A 24,016-nucleotide genomic window follows, 5' to 3' on the forward strand; every position below is an offset into this window, starting at 1 on the left:
GACTGGTCACTATTCTGTGCAACCATTTCATCCTGGGTTGCTGGGTTTGCTGGGCTGCTAGGTTGTCCACTGGTCAACAGCCATCATTTTTTAAATATAATCTTGTAATTCATCAGCCTGTTAAATCAATGAACTTTTATCACCCCATGTTTTCTCCGTTGCCTCTAGATGCTCATTATTTCATTCAATCTTTACATCTTGTAGGGTATGATTTCCATTTCTGCCCCTTGCTGTCTCACACCTTATACACACACATGCATGCACACACATGCAGAGAGAGGGGGGGAAGGGGGGGAGGGAGAGAGAGAAAGGTGGGGAGAGAGAAGCACACTTTATAAATAAAATGTTCCTTTTATTCTTTAAAATTGATGGATGTGACCCAATATATATTGAAGCAGTTCATTATATATGGCTAGTATGCATATTGCTTTACTATTTATGAAGATAGAGTGTCTGTTGGATTGATTGTTAATCTAGTGGAACTGTTGGGGATTGGTGGGTATATTAAATATGTATTTCTAGTTGTTGTACAGAAAGATTCTTCTAATAAATAGTATAATTATGGCTGCTCTTTGATGTATGCTTACCTTGAGTTAAGAGAGTTTTTTTTAAGTAAATATATTTAAGATAGTGTTGTTGACACGGAATTATACAGTTTTCCCTGCTACAGTGTTTGCTAGAGGCCAACCTTCTCCCCTGTTGCAACATAGGAACCATTGGGGGTGGAGTGAGGTCTGTAGTATAAAAGAATGTCATCCGGGAAGAGATATTAATGTGTGCAAATGTCTGGAAAGCAGAGGAAAGGAAGGGTCACCCCTAAAAGAAATGGCAAATATGGGAAGACCAACCAGCACAGGGTCCAGTCAATGAGGCTTGCCTACCTGCCTAGATGAGAAGGGTAAGAAGCAGGGGAATCAGTGGTGGGATACAAAAATTTTTTACTACCGGTTCTGTGGGCGTGGCTTGGTGGGCGTGGCAGGGGAAGGATACCGTGCATAAGCGCATGATCGTGCCTACCGTCCCTGTCCTATTGTTTCTTTTATTTTTCTTATATGTATCCATTTCATGTATTCATAACTATGTTTATACTTATACCTATTATCTTGTAAGCGATTGACAAATCAAATCAAATCAAATAATAAATAAATAAATAACAATCTCCAGTCAGAGATGGTATTTGGTGGTTCTCTGAACTATTCAAAATTTCCGCTACTGGTTCTCCAGAACTGGTCAGAACCTGCTGAATACCACCTCTGGGGGGAATGACTAGTCAGCTCTTGCAATGGTAGAGTCCAGGCTGAGCACCAGCCCAATGGGATTTCTGAAGTGGGCTCAAGAAATAACTGGGAGCAGCGCAGGAAACCTGCAGTTTAGGCTGCAGTGTTGAATTGCCCTTAGCCTGCATCTCCTATGTTTTAATCCACCTTACCTTGCATAGCTTTCTGTATGCATAGTATGGCTGTGGCCAATTAGGCAATCACCACCTAAATCTTAAAATCTGGTGGTGCTCAGACAAATTTTGAAGATACTAAGACTTCCTCCTTGCCCCAGGCTCCTAAGGGAACTCTCCTTTTTTAAGGTGCGCTCGTGGGATCAACAGCTGTCTGTGCCAGTTAAACTCCAACTCTTTTAGCATCTCTATTTTCTTGCAATTTAACCCTCACATCATTTACATGTGACAGGATCTTCATCTGCATTCCCAATATATATGTATCTTGAAAATGTTAGAAATTTTTCTTTTTATATCTTTTATAGTAGCAATTTAACGTAACATGAAACATTGCAATGGTGTTCAGATATGACATTTTGATGACAAATGTGCATTTCTGTTGCAAGAGAACATTCCTAAGTGCCAATCTTCTCACTGTCATAATCTGCATGTTCAGAAATACCCCTTCAGAAACAATTACCATAATCATATAAAACATGGTACTCTGACAACAAACTAGAAGGCAGTAAAACAAAAGTTAATTGTTAAACTATTTAATGTATGTTTCATTTATTCAGACAGCTGTTCCTTTATGGTATTCTCCATTCTTACTTTTAATTTCTCAGAAACTAAGTTTCTACTGGACTTTCTGCAAAGTTAGAAGATAGCTTTTCTCTAGGCTTGCCCTTGATTGTGTGTTTTTAGAGGTTTGTAAGTTACATATCCAAAATTTCTTTCCAGACGGAGGAGGAGGAGGAGGAGGAGGAGGAGGAGGAGGAGGAGGAGGAGGAGGAGGAGGAGGATTCCTTTAGGAAATGATTAGGCACTAAAGTGGAGATGACTTTACTGGCTTCTAAGTTGTTTTAAACTAATGATCTGTTAATATAGAGAAATATTTCTGCTATATAAGAAGAAAAACATTAGGTCTATTAGTATAAACACAAGACTCCACAAAATACACAGAAAGTCCAGCAAAACTGAAGGTAGAATGGTCTAGGTCCATGATGGCGAACCTATGGCATGCATGCCAGAGGTGGCACATAGAGCCCTCTCTGTGAGCACATGAGCTGTCCCCAACTCAGCTCCGCCATGCATGAGCACATGCCCCCCGCCGGCCAGCTGATCTTCAGGTCTCTGCCACGAATGCATAGGGGGCTGGCACATGTGCGGGGTGGGGCACATACGTGGGAATGCACGTGAATTGCATTTTGGGGGTGCACATGCACTTTGGGCACTCAGTGCCAAAAAGGCTGGTCTAGGTCATCTGGAATTTTGATAGCATTTTCTAGCATCTGATTTTACAGTATGATTATCATCATTGCTTTCCATATGTGTAATGTTATACAAACAGCCTTTGATAAAGAAGGAAACAGCAACATTGTTTCTTGCTTCAGTAGGATGCATCATGGGTTCTGAATATCATCAAGGTCAGTTCATTTATAATTTTTAATTTGGTAATAATTTGTTTAAAATATATCACTTGCGCATAGCACTTATTAAATTATCTCCTTTTGACCTGATTGAAAGTTAATGTTAATTATGATTAACTTGAGCAGAGTAGATCTAATTAATTAAATAATATTAAATTACTAACTAAAGTTTGGGAGATACAGCAGGAATAATAATAGCCCTATTCTTATTTTTGCTTTCTCTCAAGTGTATGCATCAGGAAAACTGAAATGCACATTAAAAGAGATTGAGGAACATACTTGACCAGATTTTTTCATATTTCAAAAGTATAAATTTGGGCTTAAGACTTGCATACACAATCCTTCCATATCGTACAGGGTTCATAAACTGCAAATAGTCATAACAGAAGCATAATTTGAAAAAATAATCCAAGAAAAGAAAAGCATTGATAATGCACAGGGGTGGGATTCAACTGGTATTACTGTGCTGTCTCTTATTTTCTGGCTGAATATAGAGACAGTTAGTTAAACTCTACAAAGGCTTCCATACAAAGTTTCTTTATTGGATTTTATTAGGCATCCTCAAGGTATAACTCACAGTTATGTTGAGATTCATCTAATGTCCAATCTTTGTATAGTCATCTTCATAGTGTGAAAAGATGGTTATCTTTATCCCATAACAATACAGCAAAGGGAAAGACTCCAGCACAATGCTGGGGTCGAAGCAAGAATGACTGAAACTACTCCCAATCCAACTAGAGGTCACTTCAGTGACCAATCAGGATTACAGATATGACCACATGACATGAACTACATCTCCCATGAGGCATTAACTACATTTCCCATGAAGCATTCCCTTAAGGGGACAGCTCCCATTCCCAACTAACTATATACTGTTTAACCAGCACAGTTACTATCGGTTTGGTGATTACGTTTTGCGTTTCATAGGTTATGTATGAAAACCTGTAGCAATGTAACGGTATTTTTCAGGCAATTTGCTGGTTTTGTGAAGATGCCAGTTTAAGTTTTATACAATGGGGAGGAAAGCCCACTTCGTATCATGCAGAGTCACAGGAAACCGTTCAAAGGAGTCCACTTTTCCTTCCAGAACTAACAGGATCTAGTACACATCCTTAGCAAAAACCTGGCTCTTTTTGTTGTGCACAATTATTTTCTTAATCAAGTATCATATCTGGGAGCTCTTCTTTATTCTAGAGCATAAACTGAGATTTGACACCCCAAAACAGTCAACTGCCCCATAGCTGGAAAATATTCATTTTCTCATCTAGCTTCATCCAAGCAAACAATCTTCCCTTTGTTAAGAATCTTTTTTTTTTAATTTTCTATTTGGGAAAAAACATCCAGTTGTTGTTTTTTTAAAAAGAAACATTTTATGTGTCAATTATCTCTGATGGAGACCTGTAACATTCTCTTATATTGCGGCTGTGTGGAAGGGATAGTTAAAATTCTGAGCAATTATCCCCTTTTGCAATTCCTAAGGAGACAATATCATTCTTTTTCGTACTGTGTTACTGCTGGGTAGTATGGAAGCATCTTTCATGGTTGAGGCAACAATTAAAGGCATCTGTATCTCATGAATTTCTCTCCTGCTTCTTTCCAGGTCTTAATTCTTAGAACTGCAATGACCAAAGTATAAGGAAAAGAGAAGCTGTTTTCAGATGATTATCCAGGAATTATAAACTTAGCATCTGCATTCTGTAGCAGCGCATCCCTTCTGGAATGAGGTTCCCCCCCAAGATCTGGGTGGTCCTCACTCTGTTGTTGTTCAGAAGAGTGGCAAAGACCTGACTCTTCACCCAAGCCTTCAGCAAGAGAGAGTGAGACCCCCTCATTCCATTCCATTTGAGGTATAGTGCTTGTCATGTTTTATCTTCTAAAGATTTCATTGCACTTTCTTCATTTGATTGATGTGAGCTAACCATAGGCATGCAATAATAATTATTGTTGTTTACACAATATTTATTTATTTTAAAACATTTACATATCCACCCATCTGATAAGAAACTCTGAGCAGCTCCCAATATTTGAAGCTCCTTGAATTTAACCTTGGTTTGGGTTTGTTTGTGTATGTACATCATAGGATGTGCTGTAAACCCAGTGCATTTTGTTAATGTATTGCTCGGTCTACTGCGTGAACCCAGAAACAAATTACTGAAGTAACCAGTAATTATGTGCTGAGAAAAGGTGGTTGTGTCCAAAGGAAAGGTAAAGGACAGATAGATTTTATTTTCTGTTGCCTTTTCTTGTTTACTCATTTGCTCTCAACACCCAGAAGGAAAGAAAGGGCAGTCAGTTGAACAGAAATGTCAACAACAACATGCTCAGAAATGCTTAACACAGTTGGCCCCCTCCAAATCACCACCACCATGTGATAGTCTAAGCCAATGAACAGAGACCTTCTGCAGTTCTGGGAGCAGCACAACATTCTCAGTAAGATTGGGCTCCCTGGTGGCAGAGAGATAGAATGAGGGAGGGGGAGAGGGAGGGAGAGGGAGAAAGGGGGGAGAGAGGGGGAGGGAATAGGGAAGGATGGAGGGAGAGAGGGGGGAAAGAGGGAGGGAGAAGGAATTGTGGTGGCACACAATGAAAATGGGTCCTGCTGGGTCCAGTTCCAAAGAGAAAATGTACACAGAAAATGAAGTGGATCCTCATAGTTGCAGTTCACGCAAGCTTAGGACTTCTAATAAAGGCTTCTTTTGATAGTTGCCCAAATGTTTTTATCCTGCCCAGCCGAAAAGAAAGCAGAGTCCCACCTTGAAGGCACATGGCTGGCCAAGGTCATGCTAAAACGGAGACCATCCTTGCTGGGATAGAGGTGAAGTAGCCAGGAGGGCGATATTGGGGTTAGCCGAGAGTATGAGGACACAGCAACCGGTGAGATGGACCCAAAGGGACATGGGGACAGGAAGGCAAGAAAGAGGCAGGGTGGCAGGTCTGGGTAAGTCAGCCTTGGGAAACTGCATTGAAAGCAAACTTCCGCCCTCCTAGCCTTCCCAAAAGCATTGAAGGTCTGGCTTTTCACCCAAGAGCCGGGACAGGGTGAAGATTTTAGAGGCCATGGCTTATGAAAGGTTTAACTTTAGTATTCAGGATTTTAACATTTCACAGCTGTATGTATTCTTTGTTTTCTTATTGATGTTGTTTTCATGGTTGATTGGAGCCGGCCAGAGCTCGATAGAAGCGTTCTGAATAAACAAACCAATCAAAAGTTCCGAAGAGGGGGAAAAAAACACGGGCTCCCACTCGGCTTTTGGCTCTTTCGCCAGAAGCAGGACGAACTGGCCCCCCTGCCCCAGGGAGTCTATTAGCACTTGTTGGCTTGGCTCTCTCAACGCGGCGGCGGCGGGCTCTGTCTGAGCAGGGAAAGTCTTCTCTTGCCGGAGCAGATTGGCGGGAAGCGGGGGAGGGAGGGGAGGGAGGCAGGCGGAGGGGGCGCCCTCCCCGCCTTGTCCTCCTCCCACCTCTTTTCTCCCACTCGCTGCTCTTCGTAGGTGCTGACGCGCCGCTCGCCTCCTATTAATCATCCCCGCGAGCCGACGAGCTGCAACTAATGCCAGTTGGGCTGGAGGCGGCGCGCGGCTCCGTCCTGGTTTTTCCCCCGCTCTCCCTGCGCCCGCGCCTGGCCCGGGCTGTCAGAGCAAAGGACGGCGGCGTTCGCCGTCAGGCTGTGCCCGGAGGAGAGAGGATGCTGAGCTGCCGCCGGGTTGCCCGGGCACTCCTGGCGCCTCTCCCGCCGTCCTGAGCTCGGGCCGACGGGGCGGAGGATGGCCCCTGCGCCAGGCTGGTGGCGGGCGCTGTTGGAGGCATGGACTCGGCAGCGGCTGGCAGGAACTCCTCCGGCCCCGCTGGCCCCAACGGCACGGTGAGCGGCGGCGGCGGGGGCGGCGGCGGGGGCGGCGAGTCGCCGGGCAGCGGCAGCGCCATCCTCATCTCTTTCATCTACTCCGTGGTGTGCCTGGTGGGTCTGTGCGGTAACTCCATGGTCATCTACGTGATCCTGCGCTACGCCAAGATGAAGACGGCCACCAACATCTACATCCTCAACCTGGCCATTGCGGACGAGCTGCTGATGCTGAGCGTGCCTTTCCTGGTCACCTCCACGCTCCTCCACCACTGGCCCTTCGGGTCGCTGCTCTGCCGCCTGGTGCTCAGCGTGGACGCGGTCAACATGTTCACCAGCATCTACTGCCTGACCGTGCTCAGCGTGGACCGCTACATCGCGGTGGTGCACCCCATCAAGGCGTCGCGCTACCGACGGCCCACGGTGGCCAAGATGGTGAACCTGGCCGTCTGGGGGCTGGCCCTCGTCATCATTCTGCCCATCCTCATCTTCTCCCGGACCAAGGCCAACACGGACGGCACGGTGGCCTGCAACATGATGATGCCCGAGCCTAAGCAGAAGTGGCTGGTGGTCTTCGTCGTCTACACTTTCCTCATGGGCTTCCTCTTCCCCGTGGTGGCCATCAGCCTCTGCTACATCCTCATCATTGCCAAGATGCGGGTGGTGGCGCTCAAGGCCGGCTGGCAGCAGCGCAAGCGCTCCGAGCGGAAGATCACGCTCATGGTCCTCATGGTGGTCACCGTCTTCGTCATCTGCTGGATGCCTTTCTACGTCGTGCAGTTGGTCAACCTCTTCGTCGAGCCCGACGACGCCACCATCAGCCAGCTTTCCGTCATCCTGGGCTACGCCAACAGTTGCGCCAACCCCATCCTCTACGGCTTCCTCTCGGACAACTTCAAGCGCTCCTTCCAGAGGCTCCTGTGCCTTCGCTGGATGGACAACGCCGCTGAGGAGCCGGTCGACTACTACGCCACCGCCCTCAAGAGCAGGGCCTACAGCGTGGAGGACTTTCCCGCCGACAACTTCGGAGAGTCGGGCAGCGTCTACCGCAACGGGACTTGCACCTCCAGGATTACAACCCTCTGAGGGCAGCTTTCTGACTCTCCCCGGCCGGGCCGAGCGGAGTAGAAGGGAGCGGGGAGGGGGGAGAAATTGGGCCAAGAGAAAGCAGGGGAGTGGGGGCAAGGAGAGGGGGCGACAACGGCCCCGAGGGACAGACGGCTCTGACCCTCTTCAGCTTCTAAGCAGGTCCGCTCGGCTGGACGCTCCTTCCTTCCTTGTCAAGGGATGAGATCTTGGACAGCCTGGCCGGTTCTCCAACCTTTTCTCCGCTTACCTACTCTCCGGAGCCTTGAGTCTAGTCCCGGGCCCGCGAGTCTGCTCTTCTTTATCGGCAAAGGCTTTATCGTCTGGGCTTGGCATCAAGCTGAGGACCACTGGATCGGTCCCGCGTGAAAAGTTGGCTGAGCGCTGCTGGAAGGTTTTTTGCTCCTGGCTTCCGCAAAGAAACAAAACCAAATCAGGACCTAGGTTGCCTTTATGTGTTTCAGCAGCATAAAGAGATGCTGGGGATGGGCTCAAAACATACCCCTATAAAGCTGTTGGCTATTCCTGATGGTAGCGGTGTGTGTGTGTGTGTGGTGTGTCGTTTCAGAAGTTGGGACTGGGACTCACTCTCGATAAGCTCACGCGGCATACTCAGTGGTTCGCCTGAGCCAACCAGCAGCATTGAAAACATACAAGCTTAGCTTTACAACGAGCCTCGTTTCTAAATCATTCCACAGTTCATCAAAAAAATGTTTTTTTTTGGGGGGGAATAATTCCATATTTGCCAGAAGGCTGGCAAAAATCCTTCTTGTCCTTTCCAAGAACTTTCCCCAGCAGGAAGCAAATGATCCTGAGGCAGTACAAAATATTAGACCTGCTTGGCAGCCCCAGGAGAAAGCTAACTATTCCATCAGCTTAATAGAAACGAATAATCTCTCTTTTCCCTCTGGGTCCCTGCTGCAGGACCAATTTCTGTTCTCTGGCTTTGAGCAAGCCTGGTGATCCATCTGGAAAGGGAAAGGGAACCAGTCCGGTAGAAAGCAAGCAGGGTTTTGTTATCTCAAAGCAGCAGCTGGCTGTTGATAAGGAAGAAAGCCCCAGGCAGCCACTGTTTCCCAGATGATTGTCAAGATCTGAACTCCCAGCCGTGTTTGGTTTGGCAGTTTGAATCAAAGGAGGGGAAGAAACAAGCACAGTTACAGTCCTGGGCTGGTATTTGTTACAAACCACAAACAGAGAGAAATAAGGGAAAGTAAGAAGAAAAGAACAGTTTGTGAATGGGAGGCAGAGGAGGGGGGTTTGTTTTTTAAAGCCTTCTTTGAGAGGTCAAGATTACTTCAGCAGTTCTCAAAGTACTCACCAATGGTTACCTCAGAAAAAAAAATCTAGCTTTAGAGGAATAATTATTATTATGGCTTGAAAAGTTCAGTCAAAAGTACCCTTCTAACTGTTCAAAAGCAGTTCAAAATGAGAAGAAAAACAATGTAGCCAAATTCAACATTATTTATTTATTTACTTATTTACACAACTTTTACACTGTTGAATCAATCACTCCAGATGATTATCAATAATGTGTCTTGCTAGATCTGGCCCAACATCATTTAGATCAGCACTTATGTCTTAAGTTTCAAAATCAACCAAGGAAAAGTCATAGGAGATGCAAAGCATTGATTTAATATATGATATGCTCTTTTAATTGGACCTCAGATTCAATAACCAGAAGGTCTGCAACCTTTGTCCTCTTCTAGAAAGCATAAATCCTATGGCAGACCTCGAGGGTTTCCCATTGTAATCATAATATATAGTACCAACAGTGGAGTTCTAGGCCTGGTTTGCTTTGAGACATATTCTTCGTTATGGTTTTTATTTATTATTTGACTGTAATAAAGATTCAATTTGATTCAGACCCTTTAGAATTAGGATGCATATTTCTCATAATTGATGGAGACTAAAAAAAAAAGAGTTCAAGAACAATGAAACAGTTAAATGATTAGTTTAGTACAAATGGCCTCATCTGACCAAATATTTTCTCTATAAAAGAGTCAGGAACAGATCCTACAAAAGAAATAAATAAAAACAAGGTGCTGGAGTGGGGCTTGGGGAAGATCCAGACCATCCTCTTTTTCTCACTTCTACCCAGATGAAATGTATTCTTCATTTAATTTATAATAGGTACGCTTGTTTAAATATTTTGCTGTGTGTTACATTTCTTGGGAGCCAGTTTTCAAATGTAAAAAAAATAATTTTTCTTTTTATATTTCTAATTCTATGTAGTTTCTATGTTGTGGAGACAATTCTCTATAAAACAGTCCTTAAAAATAGATTTTGGGAGTATATAAATTCATGATGCTTATATCTGTTTAAAGCACTTTCTTTGGTCAAAGAATGTCTAGTTTGGGAAGAAAGTCCTTTTGTTCTTGTATTTTGTCTCCTGTCCTATACTGTTATTGTATATGTTTTGGAAATTTTTTTTTATAAAGAATAATAATGGCTAATATACAACTCTTAATACCCTTTGCTTTAGATTTATCATAAGTAGTTTTATAAAAATTAATGCCCAAATAAAAAACAGATGTGAAATAGAAATCCTAATATTCCAAATCTTTTCCAATTAAATAACAGAAGGACTATTAAAAGGAACTGAAATAAGAACTGAGATAAAAATAGATACATATTTGCTTGAAAAGATCATTTTGGAGTAAATACATTCAAACTACAATCATGATTCCCTAATACCTATTAAAAATAAGAGTATATTTTCTTGTATGATGGTGTTAGTAAACATTACAAGTTTTAAAGCAAGATGAGAAAACATAATTGTATACTCAACTTTATTTATCTTATTTACAATCCAATTTCCATGATAAATTCTTATCAATTTTATTCTGATAATTTGCAGAGGTTATGACAATTTCTTGAACTTTAACTGCACTGCATTTTTCTCAGTGAAATTTGATTTGTGCTTCCAGTTTAATCAGAAAAAAAGTGAAATTAAGAACTAAAACTAGAAGACAAAAATAAGTCTAAATGCATTTTAGTCTCTTCAAATAGGCTGAACACTGTTTGGACAACTTTTATTACATTGTTTGACAAAGCTATCTGAAAAAGTAAATTTACAAAGCTGGGAAAAACTCTGAAAACAATTATTCATAATCTGTGGAATTAAAGGAAAAATCCAATCTTATCCAATCCAGTCTACTCAGAAATAACTCACTGGTGGTCACAGGACTTATTTTCCATAAAGGATGTGCAGGATTGCAGCCTCACAAATGTCAAAAGATTAATCATTACTATTTATTATAAGAGTTACCAAAATGCAAGATTTTGAATCACGCTTTTAGCCTGTATTTTGGAGTATTAATTTGATATGCATTATAATTTATTTACTAATTGTATCTTTCCTTTTTTTCAGGGCTCCCTTTCCATGTAAATTCTAACCTGTCACTGAAATGAAAAGCATCAAATTGTTTAGGGCAGAAACACTACTGCACCAGTTTATAATATTGTTTTATAATATTAGAACAGCATTTCAACTTTAGTTCACTTATTTCCTTAAGAGAGTATCTATCCAGTACTCTTATGTTGTGACCTTCCTCCAGCAATGCTGTAATTCAGTGTTAGCTTAATAAATAGATGTCTTTAATACTTATTTGTAATCCATGTTTTATTGTTCCTCTGCAATTGCTTGCCCGATTTTGATCTTTAAAGGATATTGAAAAAGCATATAATTGCACATAGCTCTGACATTGGTTGAGATAAAAAACAAAGATTTGCTTGTTCTTTTGTCTTCATGCAAAGACATGTTGACAAGTGGGTGTTTTGAATTTCATTGTGGATTAAAACCAACATTTTATCCGAAATGTGCAACATGCATCTGAACCAGAAGGAATATATAAACTGAACTATCAATATTGAATTAAAAGATGGCAGATCATGACTCATCAGGTATGGGCAAGTGAAAGCCATTATTGAATTCCTATCTCTGCAGTGAAAAACTAACATCTCTAAAGATAAAACAATACAAGTGGGATATTGTGGCAGTAAAATTGGAAACACTTACTAGGATTGTGGACTCCTTTTGAGAAATTGTACAGAAGGAAAACATAAAGGCAATTGAAATATGTGCCAAATTTCACAAAATATTTTTTCTTGGGAATAGGCAGTGTAACATGTTCTTAGCACAGTAACATCTCCACAGTTGGTTTTCCAACTTTTCTTTTATATGTTTTGTAGAAAACAATGTCTTGAAAGTCCATTTAGCTAAGAGTAGAACAATATCTTGTAGTCTCATCTGCCCTTTATAAAGTCCATTGAGAGAAGCAGCTCCGAAGCCTGAACCATACTTGTAATGTGAACATATTGTGCATTCAACATTTAATGGATGCAGTATTGCTTATAAAAAGTGTGAAGATTACATTGCCCTACATTTTACACAGATAAAAAATAGGCCATTAACAATGAAAGAATAGTCAGTTTTTTGCCATGTGCATGTTTTCATAAAAAGCTTAAAGCTGACTCACTTTGTTCAGTGCAATTGTTGACATCATAAAAGCAAGTAGGTTTTAATGAGAAATGTAAATGATTATATTAGTTACAAATCTTAAATAAAATGTGCTGTTCCAACAAAACAATTGCCTGGCTATTGCTTAACAGCTGTTATACAATAGCACAATACCACTAAGTGCTATATTTGCACTATCTGCCAAAACACCAGTTAGATCATTTGAGATTTGAGATGGAAATTTATCTATTGAACAATGTTGCAGCATTTTTCCAAATGTTTCCGACAGTTAAAAACAAAGTGTTATTAATTATAGAAGAGAATATATAAAATAAGTTCTACCATAACAATCATTGTGAGAAGCAAAAATGTGTTGATTTTGCATGTATGCACATGTGCAATGCATCACAATATCATGCTTGCCATTTTTGGTTCCCTCAGGCAGACATCTAGAATGACGAACTCTAACCCATATATTTTACTATTAATCTTGTTATTTTTTCAAACAAAAATCTGTATTAAAAAAAGAGTTTTAATGGCTTTTTACCGAATGTAAATACAAAGAGAAATTAAAATAAGCACTGGTCAAAATTATAAAGGTAAGAAAAACATGGGGCGGAGAGAAAATTAAGGGAAAAAATCCAAGGTATGTATAAATGAGTACATATACATATAGAATTATATATATCAATTACTGGTAGCTGTATTTCACTAGAATCATCAATAGTTTATCAATGTTAATGATGGAATAATTAGTTTATACAATAAATAGTTGTATAAATAGGTCAGTGTTAGAGATCTCTCTGAGTCCTCAGATTCAGAAGCTGAACAGTTTGACCAGCATAAAACTGAGCACACTCAAAGGGAGTTAACCAAAGGGAGGGCTCCTCCGTTGTAGGCTGAGTCAGTATATCCAGATCCTGAGTTAACCAAGGCCCTGAGCTATCCAAGGTCCTGAAACTGGCAGCAACAGAGCAAAGGAAACCAACCAGAGAGGAAGAATTGTGGATCAACAAAATAGTCCAGCAGGGAATAAGGGCCATATAAAGAAAATTGCAGATATCTTTGGAAAGACAAACTAGACAGCACAGAAATGTACAAAATGAGTTTAGTTTTAACAGTAGTCTGTCATGTACCACCGAATCAAAGGCCTTGTAGAAGTCTATATAAATTGCATCTGATTGAGTAGAGTAGTCCATATGTTTTTGAAGTGTAGCAGTTGTAGGTTGCAGGACAATTTTTTCCTGAAACCAAATTGTTTTTTGGAGAGTAAGTTGTTTGACTCTAATGGAGGGTGATGAATTGGTTAATGATTGATTCCATGACTTTGCACATGACACAACATAGTGAGATTGGTCTGTGGTTTTCAACCAGGCTGGGGTCACCTTTTTTGAAGATAGGGATGACTGTAGCTAAGGACCACAGGTTCAGTAAGGAGCTGGTTCTGAATGATATATCATATATAATGCTTAGGGGTTCTGCTATGGCAGAGGAAAATAAATGTTTGTTTGTTTGTTTATTTAATTGAATAGTTATAAGACCTTATCAATAACATGACGTAAATAAATAACAAGACAAAATACAGATAAGTTAGATATATAAGAGTACAGTAATAAAAACATATGTGGAAAACCAGGGAGTCAGAAATCGGATAATAGATCACCCTTGCAAGATATACCAATTTGTTCAATATATTGTATTCTTAGGACTGCTGCCTTGATTATAAACTTAGCAGTCATATCTATTTATTATAAATAAAATACCTAGTACAAATTTTGATTTCTTCTGCCAATATTTAATGAAGGAAATTAAGAAATAAACAACTTCACATATCTTCTTGCTTTCTTTACATATTAAAAGCATTTTTATCATCAGCTATCCAACATTCTGCATATTTAATCATCTTACATAAATTAGCAATAGTTTGAGTATATCTCTGCTATATTAGTTATTAAAAAACATTCATGATTCCTATGAAAGCTGCATACCTACAAAAAGTTAACTGCAGTCTTACTATAATTTCAACAAAAAATAGTAACAGAAAAAAATTGAGTAACCCCCATTTTTTAAATACGATTTCACATACCTCTCCTATGCAATTGCATATTACTACATCATTTTAAAATAATTGTCTCTTCATTTAATATATAAAGAGTTTTGCACACAATATAATTCTAAATATAGACATATATCAAAATGTAAAAATCTTCTAAGAATGTGCCTGGAGCTCATAGAATTCTTTACTTTTAGATTTTAATATAAATCTGAAAGAGATGACTGAATTGATAAAGATTAGTTTCATCAAAATTACACTCATTTGTTTGGTAATTTTTTTTTCCTTCAGGAAAAAAATTAAAAGCAGAATCCATATGCAAACTGTTTCTACCACATTTGGGCCATGTATTCAAATCTGTTCCAAAGGATCTTCCAACTTCTTAGAGCAGAGTATGAGGGTCCATGAAGGAGCTGGAGAGAGAAACAGAACCAGTGGAAGTTTAGTTGCAGACAAAGACATTCAGCTAATTGTACAGCTATTATGCTATATTAAAGGTGGAAGAAATTCTGAAGTAATTTGTCCTGGTCTAATCTGTTTACATATTAAAAATCTGGCATTTTGACAAGGGCGTGTGGACTTTCTACATCTCTCTGTCTATATCTTTATCTATATCTATCCATCTATCTATCTATCTATCTATCTATCTATCTATCTATCTATCTATCTATCTATCTATCTATCTTCTATCATTGTGTGTGTGTCTATCTAATTTATCTTCTATCTATCACCTTCCTCCTTCTTCTAGCCCAATGCTTGGGAGAAGAACCAGGTCTTCACAGCCCACCAGAAGCCGAAACAGGGAGGAAATCTCCTGATCTCCAGTGAGGGCTGTTTGGAAGGACTGCGGAGGCCATCAATAAGGTATGGCTCTAAGATCCATCAGGTGGTAAGTTTAAGGGAGGGGACCTGAAGTGCATTCATTCTAGCTAACCTAGGATGGGCAGATACTCCCAGGGAAAGGCAGTCCTGCAAGCAACATGTAGGGTTTTACAGATGATAACACAGTACCTTGCAGCTGGAAAGAAACTGGAAGTCACTGCAGATCACATAGGAGTGGAGTTACTCAGATGAACAGTGGGGCATCCAAAAGGTACAAGTGCTGCTGCATTCTGGATTAGCTGCAGTTTCCAGGTGTCTTCAAGGAGAATCCCTTACTACAGGTAATCCTCAATTTACATCAGTTCATTTAGTGACCATTCAAAGATACAACGGCACTGAAAAAAATGAAATGACCATTTTCCACTCTTATGACTATTGTAGCATCCCCATGGTCATGTGATCAAAATCCAGGAGCTTAGCAACTGATTCATATTTATGAAGGTTGCAGTATCCCGAGGAGATTCACCACACTGAGTTTACTGTTGTATAAAGTTATTTTTATACTGTCTGTCAGCAGTCATTGTCAGGGAGAGCGCAAAACATGCAAGGCGTCTTGGAGCGGAATTGTGATGGAAGCTCTGCCTCATCTAAGCTTACATAGGATGTCATGGGATTTACACAAAGGGTGGGCTCAGTTTGCCATTTTCACACACACACACACACACACACACACACACACACACACACACACACATCTTCCTGGATGCTGCTGTTACTTATGTATCTGTATGTTGCAATTCTTCTAATGCTAGTAATGAAGTGGCTTAATAGTTCAGAAGAAGCTGAATATTTTTCTTTCTGGGTGATCTTTTTGGGGAAAAGAGGTAGAAATCCCATGTTGGAGGGATCTTGCATTTCTTAGAGCCAAAGAAAGTTTCTATGTAAAAAGAAAAATCCTACAGGGATTTGGTTATGTTTGTGGCATACTGACTAAAAAATCAAAACTTACAAAGTTTACATAAGCAAGGAATGATGCATGTTGTATTATGGATACAAGACTGTAATGTAATCTACACTTTTGCTATGTTACTAAAAAGTGTTATATGAAAAACTTGATTGTTCAAAGCCATGATGGACAGTGGAAAGCAGTATCTATGGCTCCAATTATTGCTTATTTAATAAGTATATTGACAAATGTATAAGGAATGCATTTAAATGATGTAAGGAGTATGTTGCTTGAAGAAGGCAGGTGTGCATTTTATATGTTGATCATACCACATTGTTGGCTGAGAATCCAAATAATTACCAGTGAATATAAATAAACCGTTCATAAATTTATCTGTGCAATAAGAGCCTTTGCTTATTCAATACAAGCTCTTTTTTTAAAAAAATGAACATTTTTCCTCACTTTCTAGCCATTATATGGACTGAAAATAATTATACTGATTTTGCTGAAAAATCATTTTAGTTTAGATTAGGGTTTCATGATGCAGATCTAGGCACTTTTATATATAATTAAACAGAAAATTATAGCTCTACATCTAGGTATTTCCTCCCATTCCATGATTTCTAATATCTGATACATCTCTATCCTAATATGAGTGCACAAGATTTGCACCTGCCCTTCCCACATGGGTCTGAATATTATGAATGAAAATGATAGCTGTATCAGTAACAATTCTTGGTTTTTATAATGCTTAGTTCTAAATTTATTAGGTGTGTATGTAAATACAGTTCAACCAAGGTAAATATATATTGGATTAGATAGGCTTAAGGCACAAATTTGCATGGAAGTAAAGTAGGTTGCATAAAATTAGTATGTTCATACATGCATCCAATATTCTATTACCTCTCAGTGTAAGAAATGTAAAAAGCACAGAAAAAAATAAATAATAAATAATAAAATAAAATAAATAAAGGTTAAGAAAAAGTCTGTTAAGAAAAGAAAATATAGCCAAACCTGGTTTATACTAATACCATGTATTATATCTCCAAACCATTCTTACTTCCATACACATGTATTAACCACTTTATAGATTGCCTTTTGTTCTCTAAACTTCTCACTTTTTGTTGAATCTCATCTTTAGCTTCAACATAATCTGTGATTACCTATATTTTCCCTTTTAGCCCACTACTCACTCTTCATTTATTTGCTTTGCAGTTTGATCATCATCCTTTCCTTCTACCTAACAAGCCATCTTCACAAACTTCTTTCATACATTCATACTTTTGTGTACAATCCACATTCATCCATTATCCCCACTCTTATTTAACCACACACTTCTTAAACAATCCATTTTAACTACATTCAGCTTTCTTTTATGCTTGCCAAATATACTAATTTCCATACAATGTAACAGTATTTTTCAACCTTAGTAGCTTTAAGAATTCCTGTAGGCCAACTGGGATAGGAGTTCAAATAACTTAAGAGTTGCCGAGATTGAGAAATATTTATGTACTAAAATGTTTAGTACACATTCTTATTCATAGCCATTATCCATTCCTTCATTAAACATTTTTCTTTGTACCAAACATATTATCCACTATCTCTACTATCATTTGCATGTCTTCTCTCCATTTTTTGTACATATTGTACAGAGATATACCAATTCATTTACTTCACATTTATGTTTAACTTGCCATCAATCTTTCCATCTTCCTTGTCAAACACAATTATCTTGGGCTTTGTTATCTTAATTTTCAGATCCATAGTCCTTGACATATCAGACAATACATCTAACATTCATCGCAAAAGCATTCAGGTTTTCAGCCAAGCATTCAACATTGCTTGCACACAAGAGTACACAATTATTCACACACCCAGCCAACAACTAATATCATGACAAGTATTCCTTACACATTTACCTCTAAGTATAACCACCATAACATCCTTGTCTTACTCTCTGTTCATGCTGAATTATTAAGATGCCTTTATTATTATGCATGTTTTACTTCCAACATTATGTCGCATTTAGCATCCATCAACAGCTTTAATTCCTTATTCATGCAAAATATTTCTGAATTCCGCTGTATTCATTTTATCATATACTTTCTCAAAATCAACAAACATGCACTAAACTTTCTCATGCTAAGACATTTGTCAAAAACACATTTACTAATTTGTCTGTATATAGTCTTTATTTTCATAATTACTCTCTTTCCCTTTGTATAGTGAAACAATTAGCATTTTCTAGTTGTCAGGCAAGACAGAATCTTCACACACCACACTGGATAAGTGACACAGTAGTTCCACAAAGCAAAATGCATCCATATTTTAAGTTTTCACCAGTTAGCAGTATATTGCTTAAGAATGTTGAAAACTATTCCTGGGTCAAAATTGCAAGTATAGTTCAATCTTGGTCACTAAAGTGAATAGGTTCATTGGCACTTAGCATTTTATTTACTGTGGAAAATCAAAACAGTAGAAAATCCCAGTATTCCCAGTAGAAAATCTTTAACATTTGTTTTTCCCCTGCCCTTCTGATCTATTCCAGCATATTCCAAAAGAAAGCATTCATATCCTACAGGTATATTTCTGCACAAAATATATCTGATATCCACTTTCAGATTTATAAAGACCTGTCCTATGATAATCTGATTATAATGTCTTATATTCAATTCATGGTAATTTGGATTACTGGGCTACCAATCTTTTCTGAATAAAATTAGTTGTTTCCAATTAAAGCTCTGCATATGACATTTTTGAATACTGATGCACAGACTTTAAAATGTTATCTGGTTGAAATGCTCGATTTTAGGTGTTCTTAATAAAAGCAGAAGAGAGTTTGACCTTTCTACTTCTCCATTTGAAATAAAACTACTAAAAGACGCTCAACATTTCCTTTAAATAGTGTCTCTCTGTTCCTAACCTTATTGGGTTCATTTTCAAACTGACCTCTCCATGATACTTACAATGAAGGAGTAAGGCACCAAATTTCCATACATTCATTTGTTGGTGTTCCATTTATAATAATAAATTTATAAATGTATATCCTACCTTTTCCTTGAATCTCCTGAATGTTCCAAAGTGTCTCACATTAAATTTATCAGTAAAAAGTTAGCCATGCAGGACTATATGATATTTATACAATGAAAATCAGTGATGAATGCAGTATCACATCAGTCAATTCACAGATAAAATATTTATTAAGAACTGGAAAAATGAAAAGGTCTTTTTCCATTTTGGAAAAAGAATCCAAAGTACAACCCAAGAAATGAGTCTCCATGGGAATAAGTTAGATGCCAAGGAACTCTTCCTGGTTATTAACTGAGTAAGCCACTTACAAAGTGACTTCTTACAACTATAATCGGTTCTACTAGCTTGTTCTCCTCTCCCTATAGACAATATGGCAGTGACAGCAGAGCCTGCACATCCAGTTCAAATTCTTGCAAGATACAGCAAGAGTAGATATAATTAGCAGTGACTCCTTGAACATTTCTCCAGGCAACACAACACTGTTCACACAGCTTGGTCTCAGCTGCAGTACCAAGGAAGGGGGAGGAGAGAAACTATACAATCAAGTAAGTGGTGGCCTTCACACAGCACAGTCACTTACAGCAGTCCATTTTTCAATAATCTAGCTGGATCACTGCAAGAAATATGCACTGTCGTTTCTCATCGTTTTATCTCTTCTATTTTAAGGAATAATCTAGATGGTGGGGAGGAGAGATTTCTGATCAATGTTGCCAAGGGCATCTCCAAGAAAAGAACTGTTCTAATTCATCAAATGGTGTCAAAAAAAAAAAAAAACACAACTGCCTTCAAACAAAAAACATAACTTCCATGTTTACATATGTAACCCGTACAACATTTGCTACCATTTATTATATTCAAAAGAATATCTCCTTTTCGTCCCCCCACTGGATTTCTTCTCCAAATATTCTAATATTATCTTTTCAGCCTCCTTATGGTTGTCTCAATTCGGCTGGCTTAAAATCTTACTGAGAAGCTATGGTCTCTGCTTTGCTGGGTCCCAGGGAACGTTCAGAGTTGGTGCGGGTGGCAGAGGCTTCTGGATCGCCTTCTACAACCACAGCACCATCTTTTGTAGGCTGGGATCTCTTGGAAGAGCAGTTCTTGAAGCAGGTCTGAAAGACCTGGAGCGAGACCATGACCATAATCGAAAGAGCCACCACCCCCACCGTGATCAGGATGAAGATATAGTTGAAGGCATTTGCAGAAGCCTGAGTGGGAAACGGTTCCAGAAACGATGCATTTTGACCAGGTCCGCTGGTGCTGTTGGCAGGGAAAGTTCCCGTAGCTCTCGTAGTAGATACGCTGGGTTGCGCCGTCGTTGCGGCGACGCAACTCTTTTCGTCGGCCGCCAAGCGGGATCTCCAAGAGCATAAACAACGGAACGCGCCTAGGGCACTAAAGCAGTCCTTGAATTCCGCACAGTCTCCGCTGCTCGGGCTCCAGTAGCCGCTGGGACAGGAGCAGAGGTCCTGCTCGGTGCCTTCCCAATGGAAGCCGCTGGGCGACAGGAGGCAAGTGAAACGCGCCTCTCGCCCGGGGCACCTTATAGTAAGATTGGTCCCCGGAGGGCTGGATTCTATGTCCGGGCTTTGAAGCTGAAAAGGCAGCCTGTAGTAGACCATTCCGCGGGCGCCAGAAGCCGAGGGGAGGGCGGGGCACGTGCCCGCATAGCTGTATTTACAGACATAACCCGGGCTTGCCTTGAAGCAGTCGTGGTCCTTCAGGCCCCACGGGTGGAGGTGCGGTTGGGCCAAACTGACTTGCAACCCGGCGCACCTCTGCTTCGTGCAGGATTTGTTCGGTTCTCTGAGCCACTTGGGCGGCGTGGCGGTCCCGTTGGCCCCGGGTTCCTCAAGCCCCGGGGAAACCCAGGAGAACCCCCTGAGCGGCTGGTCTTCAAGGGTGCACTGCTGGACTTTCTTCACCAGGCCCAACCAAAACAAAGAGCCGCCCGTCTCGTTGGCGAGTCCTTTCAGCAGAGAGAGGATGACTCCGACTTCGGTGCGGCTGCTGGCCGTGCTCAGAGCTCCCCCGTGCTGGGCGCATGTTTTCTGAGCCTGGTAAAACTTCATGCTGCCTAAGTGGACGCTGTAGCAGGCCCCGGATGCGTGGCACCAAGTGCGGTCGCTCTGGGGGAGCTCGGCAGAGCCCCAGAGCCCCGAGAAAGGTGGCAAGAGGGCGAGCGAGGCAAAGATCAGCCCTCGCATCTTGGCTCTTGGAGCGGAAACCTGGATTGAAGGAATGCTGTGTGGAGGGAACTCCTTTAACTGACAGTTCACAACCGTATCTGGGCTCCCAGAGCTTTCCCTTCTAATGGCAGGAAGGAAATGTGTCAGGAGTTGGGCCTAACCTTCACATCCTTGGTTTACTGAAGGGCCTCTTTTCCAGCCCAGGGAAAGTCTGATAAGATCAGCCTGGAGAGGCTTTTCTTTCTTCTCTTGGCAGGGGCTGGAAAAATGGCCGTATTAAAAAGAGATTGAAAAGAAAAACCAGTAAAGAACAGTATTCTTTGGCTAAACTCTTGATACTCTTAATACTCTTGAATTATTTCATCCATCCATATTAATAAAGATAATCAGCTGCCTAAACGAGTCTCTTTAGCTTTAAATACAGATAGTCCTCAATTTACAACAGTTGGTTTAGTGGCTGTTCAAAGTTCAACGGCACTGAAAAAAAGTGACTTATGACCAGTTTTCACACTTCTGACCATAGTAGCATCCCCATGGTCATATGATCAAAATTTAGATGCTTGGCAGTTGACTTATGACAGTGGAAGAGTCCTAGGGTCATGTGATCTCCTTTTGTGACAAGCAAAGTCAGTAGGGAAGTCAGATTCACTTAACAGTTTGACCAATTTAACAACTATCGCGATTCACTTAACTGTGGGAAGAAGGAGGCAAACTTACTTAACAAATGTTTCACTTAGAAACAGAATTTTTGGACCCAATTGTGGCCATAAGTCAAGAATTATTTGACCTTTGCCTGTTCCAGACAAGGCCAGTTGATCTCCCTCATCCCATAATACAGTAATTCTTCCAGTTTTGTTTTGTCTAGGTATATGTCAGTTGTCCGTTTTGTTAAACTTTAAGAGCAGTATCAAGTCATTAATTTATAATGTTGGAATCAGAAGTCTGGATTAGGACTAATTATATGTGAAGCCATTGGATGGTTTTAATTAATTCTGAGAAAGGAAAAGCATATTTCTGTGTCTTGAGGGAAGGAGCTGGATAATATATAAAGCCCAAAGTCACTGATTAAGGTCATTCTCCCATTAGAGGCTTGTAACATTTTCATTGCTGTAATTTTGTCTGTGTCAATTTTGTCTTGAAGTCACAACTGGGGAAATAATGTAAAATTAGCACCATTAAAAAACACTACTACAATTGAGTCTGATACACTTCAAAACTGATGTAGTTTCCAGATTTATTTTTACAAATATTTAGAAACTGTGAAGATCTTATATCAGCCACTGAGTATAAGTAGTCCTTATTTAGCAACTGGCTTGTTTAATGGCTGTTTGCAGTTACGACAGTGATGAAAAAATAACTTTGCAACCAAAGTCCTCACATTTACAAACTTCACAGGTGCATAAAGCAAAGAAAAGCTAAAGCAAGATCATAAACACAGTTGTGATTTCACTTAGCTGCTTCTTTGCTTAATGACTTAGTTGCTGGTCCCAATTATGGTTGCTAAATAAGGACAACCGATGTGTGACTAGAACGTCAGTATGTCATTCTCTTGCAGCTGCCATATTCTATAGCAGTTTTGATCAACTTTAGCTAGATGTGTGGATTTCAACATCCAGAATTCCCCATACAAACACTTGTATTGTCTTTACGCTATACGCCAGCTTTTTTTGCCTAAAAATGAATATGGAAATAAATACATTTATGCAATGCTTAAGTTTGTTTTCGCTGCAACAGATATTATAGACATTCCTCCAGTAACTAGGTCTTGATAGTTCAGCTTTTAAAAAAATGGCTACTGAATAAAATTCTTAAATATTTTTTTTAAACTGTATCTCAGAAGTTGAATGTTCTACAAATTAATGAAGATTTTTACTAATTAAGAATTAATTAGTATTAAGTATTAATTTATAATCCTATCCTTCCCTACTTTGTCCCAGTTTGGTGTTTGTCTTGAAAGTAAAAAAAAATGTTGGGAAATCTATTTATTTCTTACGCTCTGTATCCTGTTAATTCCCACTGCCTGATATAATATGCCAGATTTATCCATTTTGTAATGCTGTGCCCAAAATGGAAGCAGGTCTTTAATTTTAAGCCCCAGTATTAACACAAAGTGAATTAATGTCACTGTAATTCATCAGCCTGACTTCCTTGAAATTAGTGGAAATAGTTACAGCTGTGCTGCTCCTAGTGGAATCAGCATTTTATTAAGTGATTGTAATCTTGAGCTTCTACACATAATGTGGAAAGTTTCAGATCCCATACAAATTAGGACCAATCTAGAGTGCTAGAACTGATGCCTCATATATTATGAAAATACTTTTCTTCTTGGTAATGTGCCATCAAATCTGCTAAATAGATTTCCAAGACCAAATCATTGTATAATAATAATAATAACAACAACAAATAATGATGATGATGATAATAATAATAATAATAATAGTAGTAGTAGTAGTAATAGTAATAAAAATAATTCATTGCAATTGCCTTGCTGAAACAAATCCGGCTCAATATAGTACAGCATTTTTAGTTTAAAAATGTTCTTTTATGCATTCATAGGTTCTATTTAGCCTTGACTTACATAGAAATATAAAAGTTCCATTTAATTTTCGTAGCAAATAAATCTACGCTACTTAAATTTGTCAGTTCATTTTTAACGTTAACCCAGCAAGCATTTTGTATTTATGTTTTGTAAAAAAAAAAGCACCTGTAGACCTTGCTCACACACTGC

The 24,016-nt window shown here is 39.6% G+C and overlaps 2 protein-coding genes and 1 long non-coding RNA gene across 3 annotated transcripts; 2 read left to right on the plus strand and 1 right to left on the minus strand.

Annotated features, from left to right (window-relative positions):
- The first annotated feature begins 716 nt into the window (after positions 1 to 716).
- LOC148128235 (uncharacterized) lies at positions 717 to 11,387 on the plus strand. The gene is made up of 3 exons (XR_015741087.1): positions 717 to 898; positions 4,460 to 4,706; positions 11,160 to 11,387. It is a non-coding gene; the product is annotated as an uncharacterized LOC148128235 (long non-coding RNA).
- Positions 5,557 to 8,316, plus strand: SSTR1 (somatostatin receptor 1). Its single transcript, XM_026705176.2, has one exon. It carries the CDS (start codon positions 6,665 to 6,667, stop codon positions 7,784 to 7,786), a length of 1,122 nt encoding a protein of 373 aa, XP_026560961.2. The 5' UTR covers positions 5,557 to 6,664; the 3' UTR covers positions 7,787 to 8,316.
- A 2,634-nt stretch (positions 11,388 to 14,021) lies between the features above and the next one.
- CLEC14A (C-type lectin domain containing 14A) lies at positions 14,022 to 22,759 on the minus strand. Its single transcript, XM_026711334.2, has 3 exons — positions 19,121 to 22,759; positions 15,313 to 15,518; positions 14,022 to 14,714 (listed from the first exon to the last, which is right to left on the minus strand). The coding sequence occupies exon 1, from the start codon at positions 21,304 to 21,306 to the stop codon at positions 20,062 to 20,064; it is 1,245 nt and encodes a 414-aa protein (XP_026567119.1). The 5' UTR covers positions 21,307 to 22,759; the 3' UTR covers positions 14,022 to 14,714; positions 15,313 to 15,518; positions 19,121 to 20,061.
- Positions 22,760 to 24,016: the final 1,257 nt, after the last annotated feature.

This window comes from Pseudonaja textilis, chromosome 1 (genome assembly GCF_049901715.1).
Source record: "Pseudonaja textilis isolate UNSWEBS1 chromosome 1, rPseTex1.2, whole genome shotgun sequence".
Lineage (NCBI taxonomy): Eukaryota > Metazoa > Chordata > Lepidosauria > Squamata > Elapidae > Pseudonaja > Pseudonaja textilis.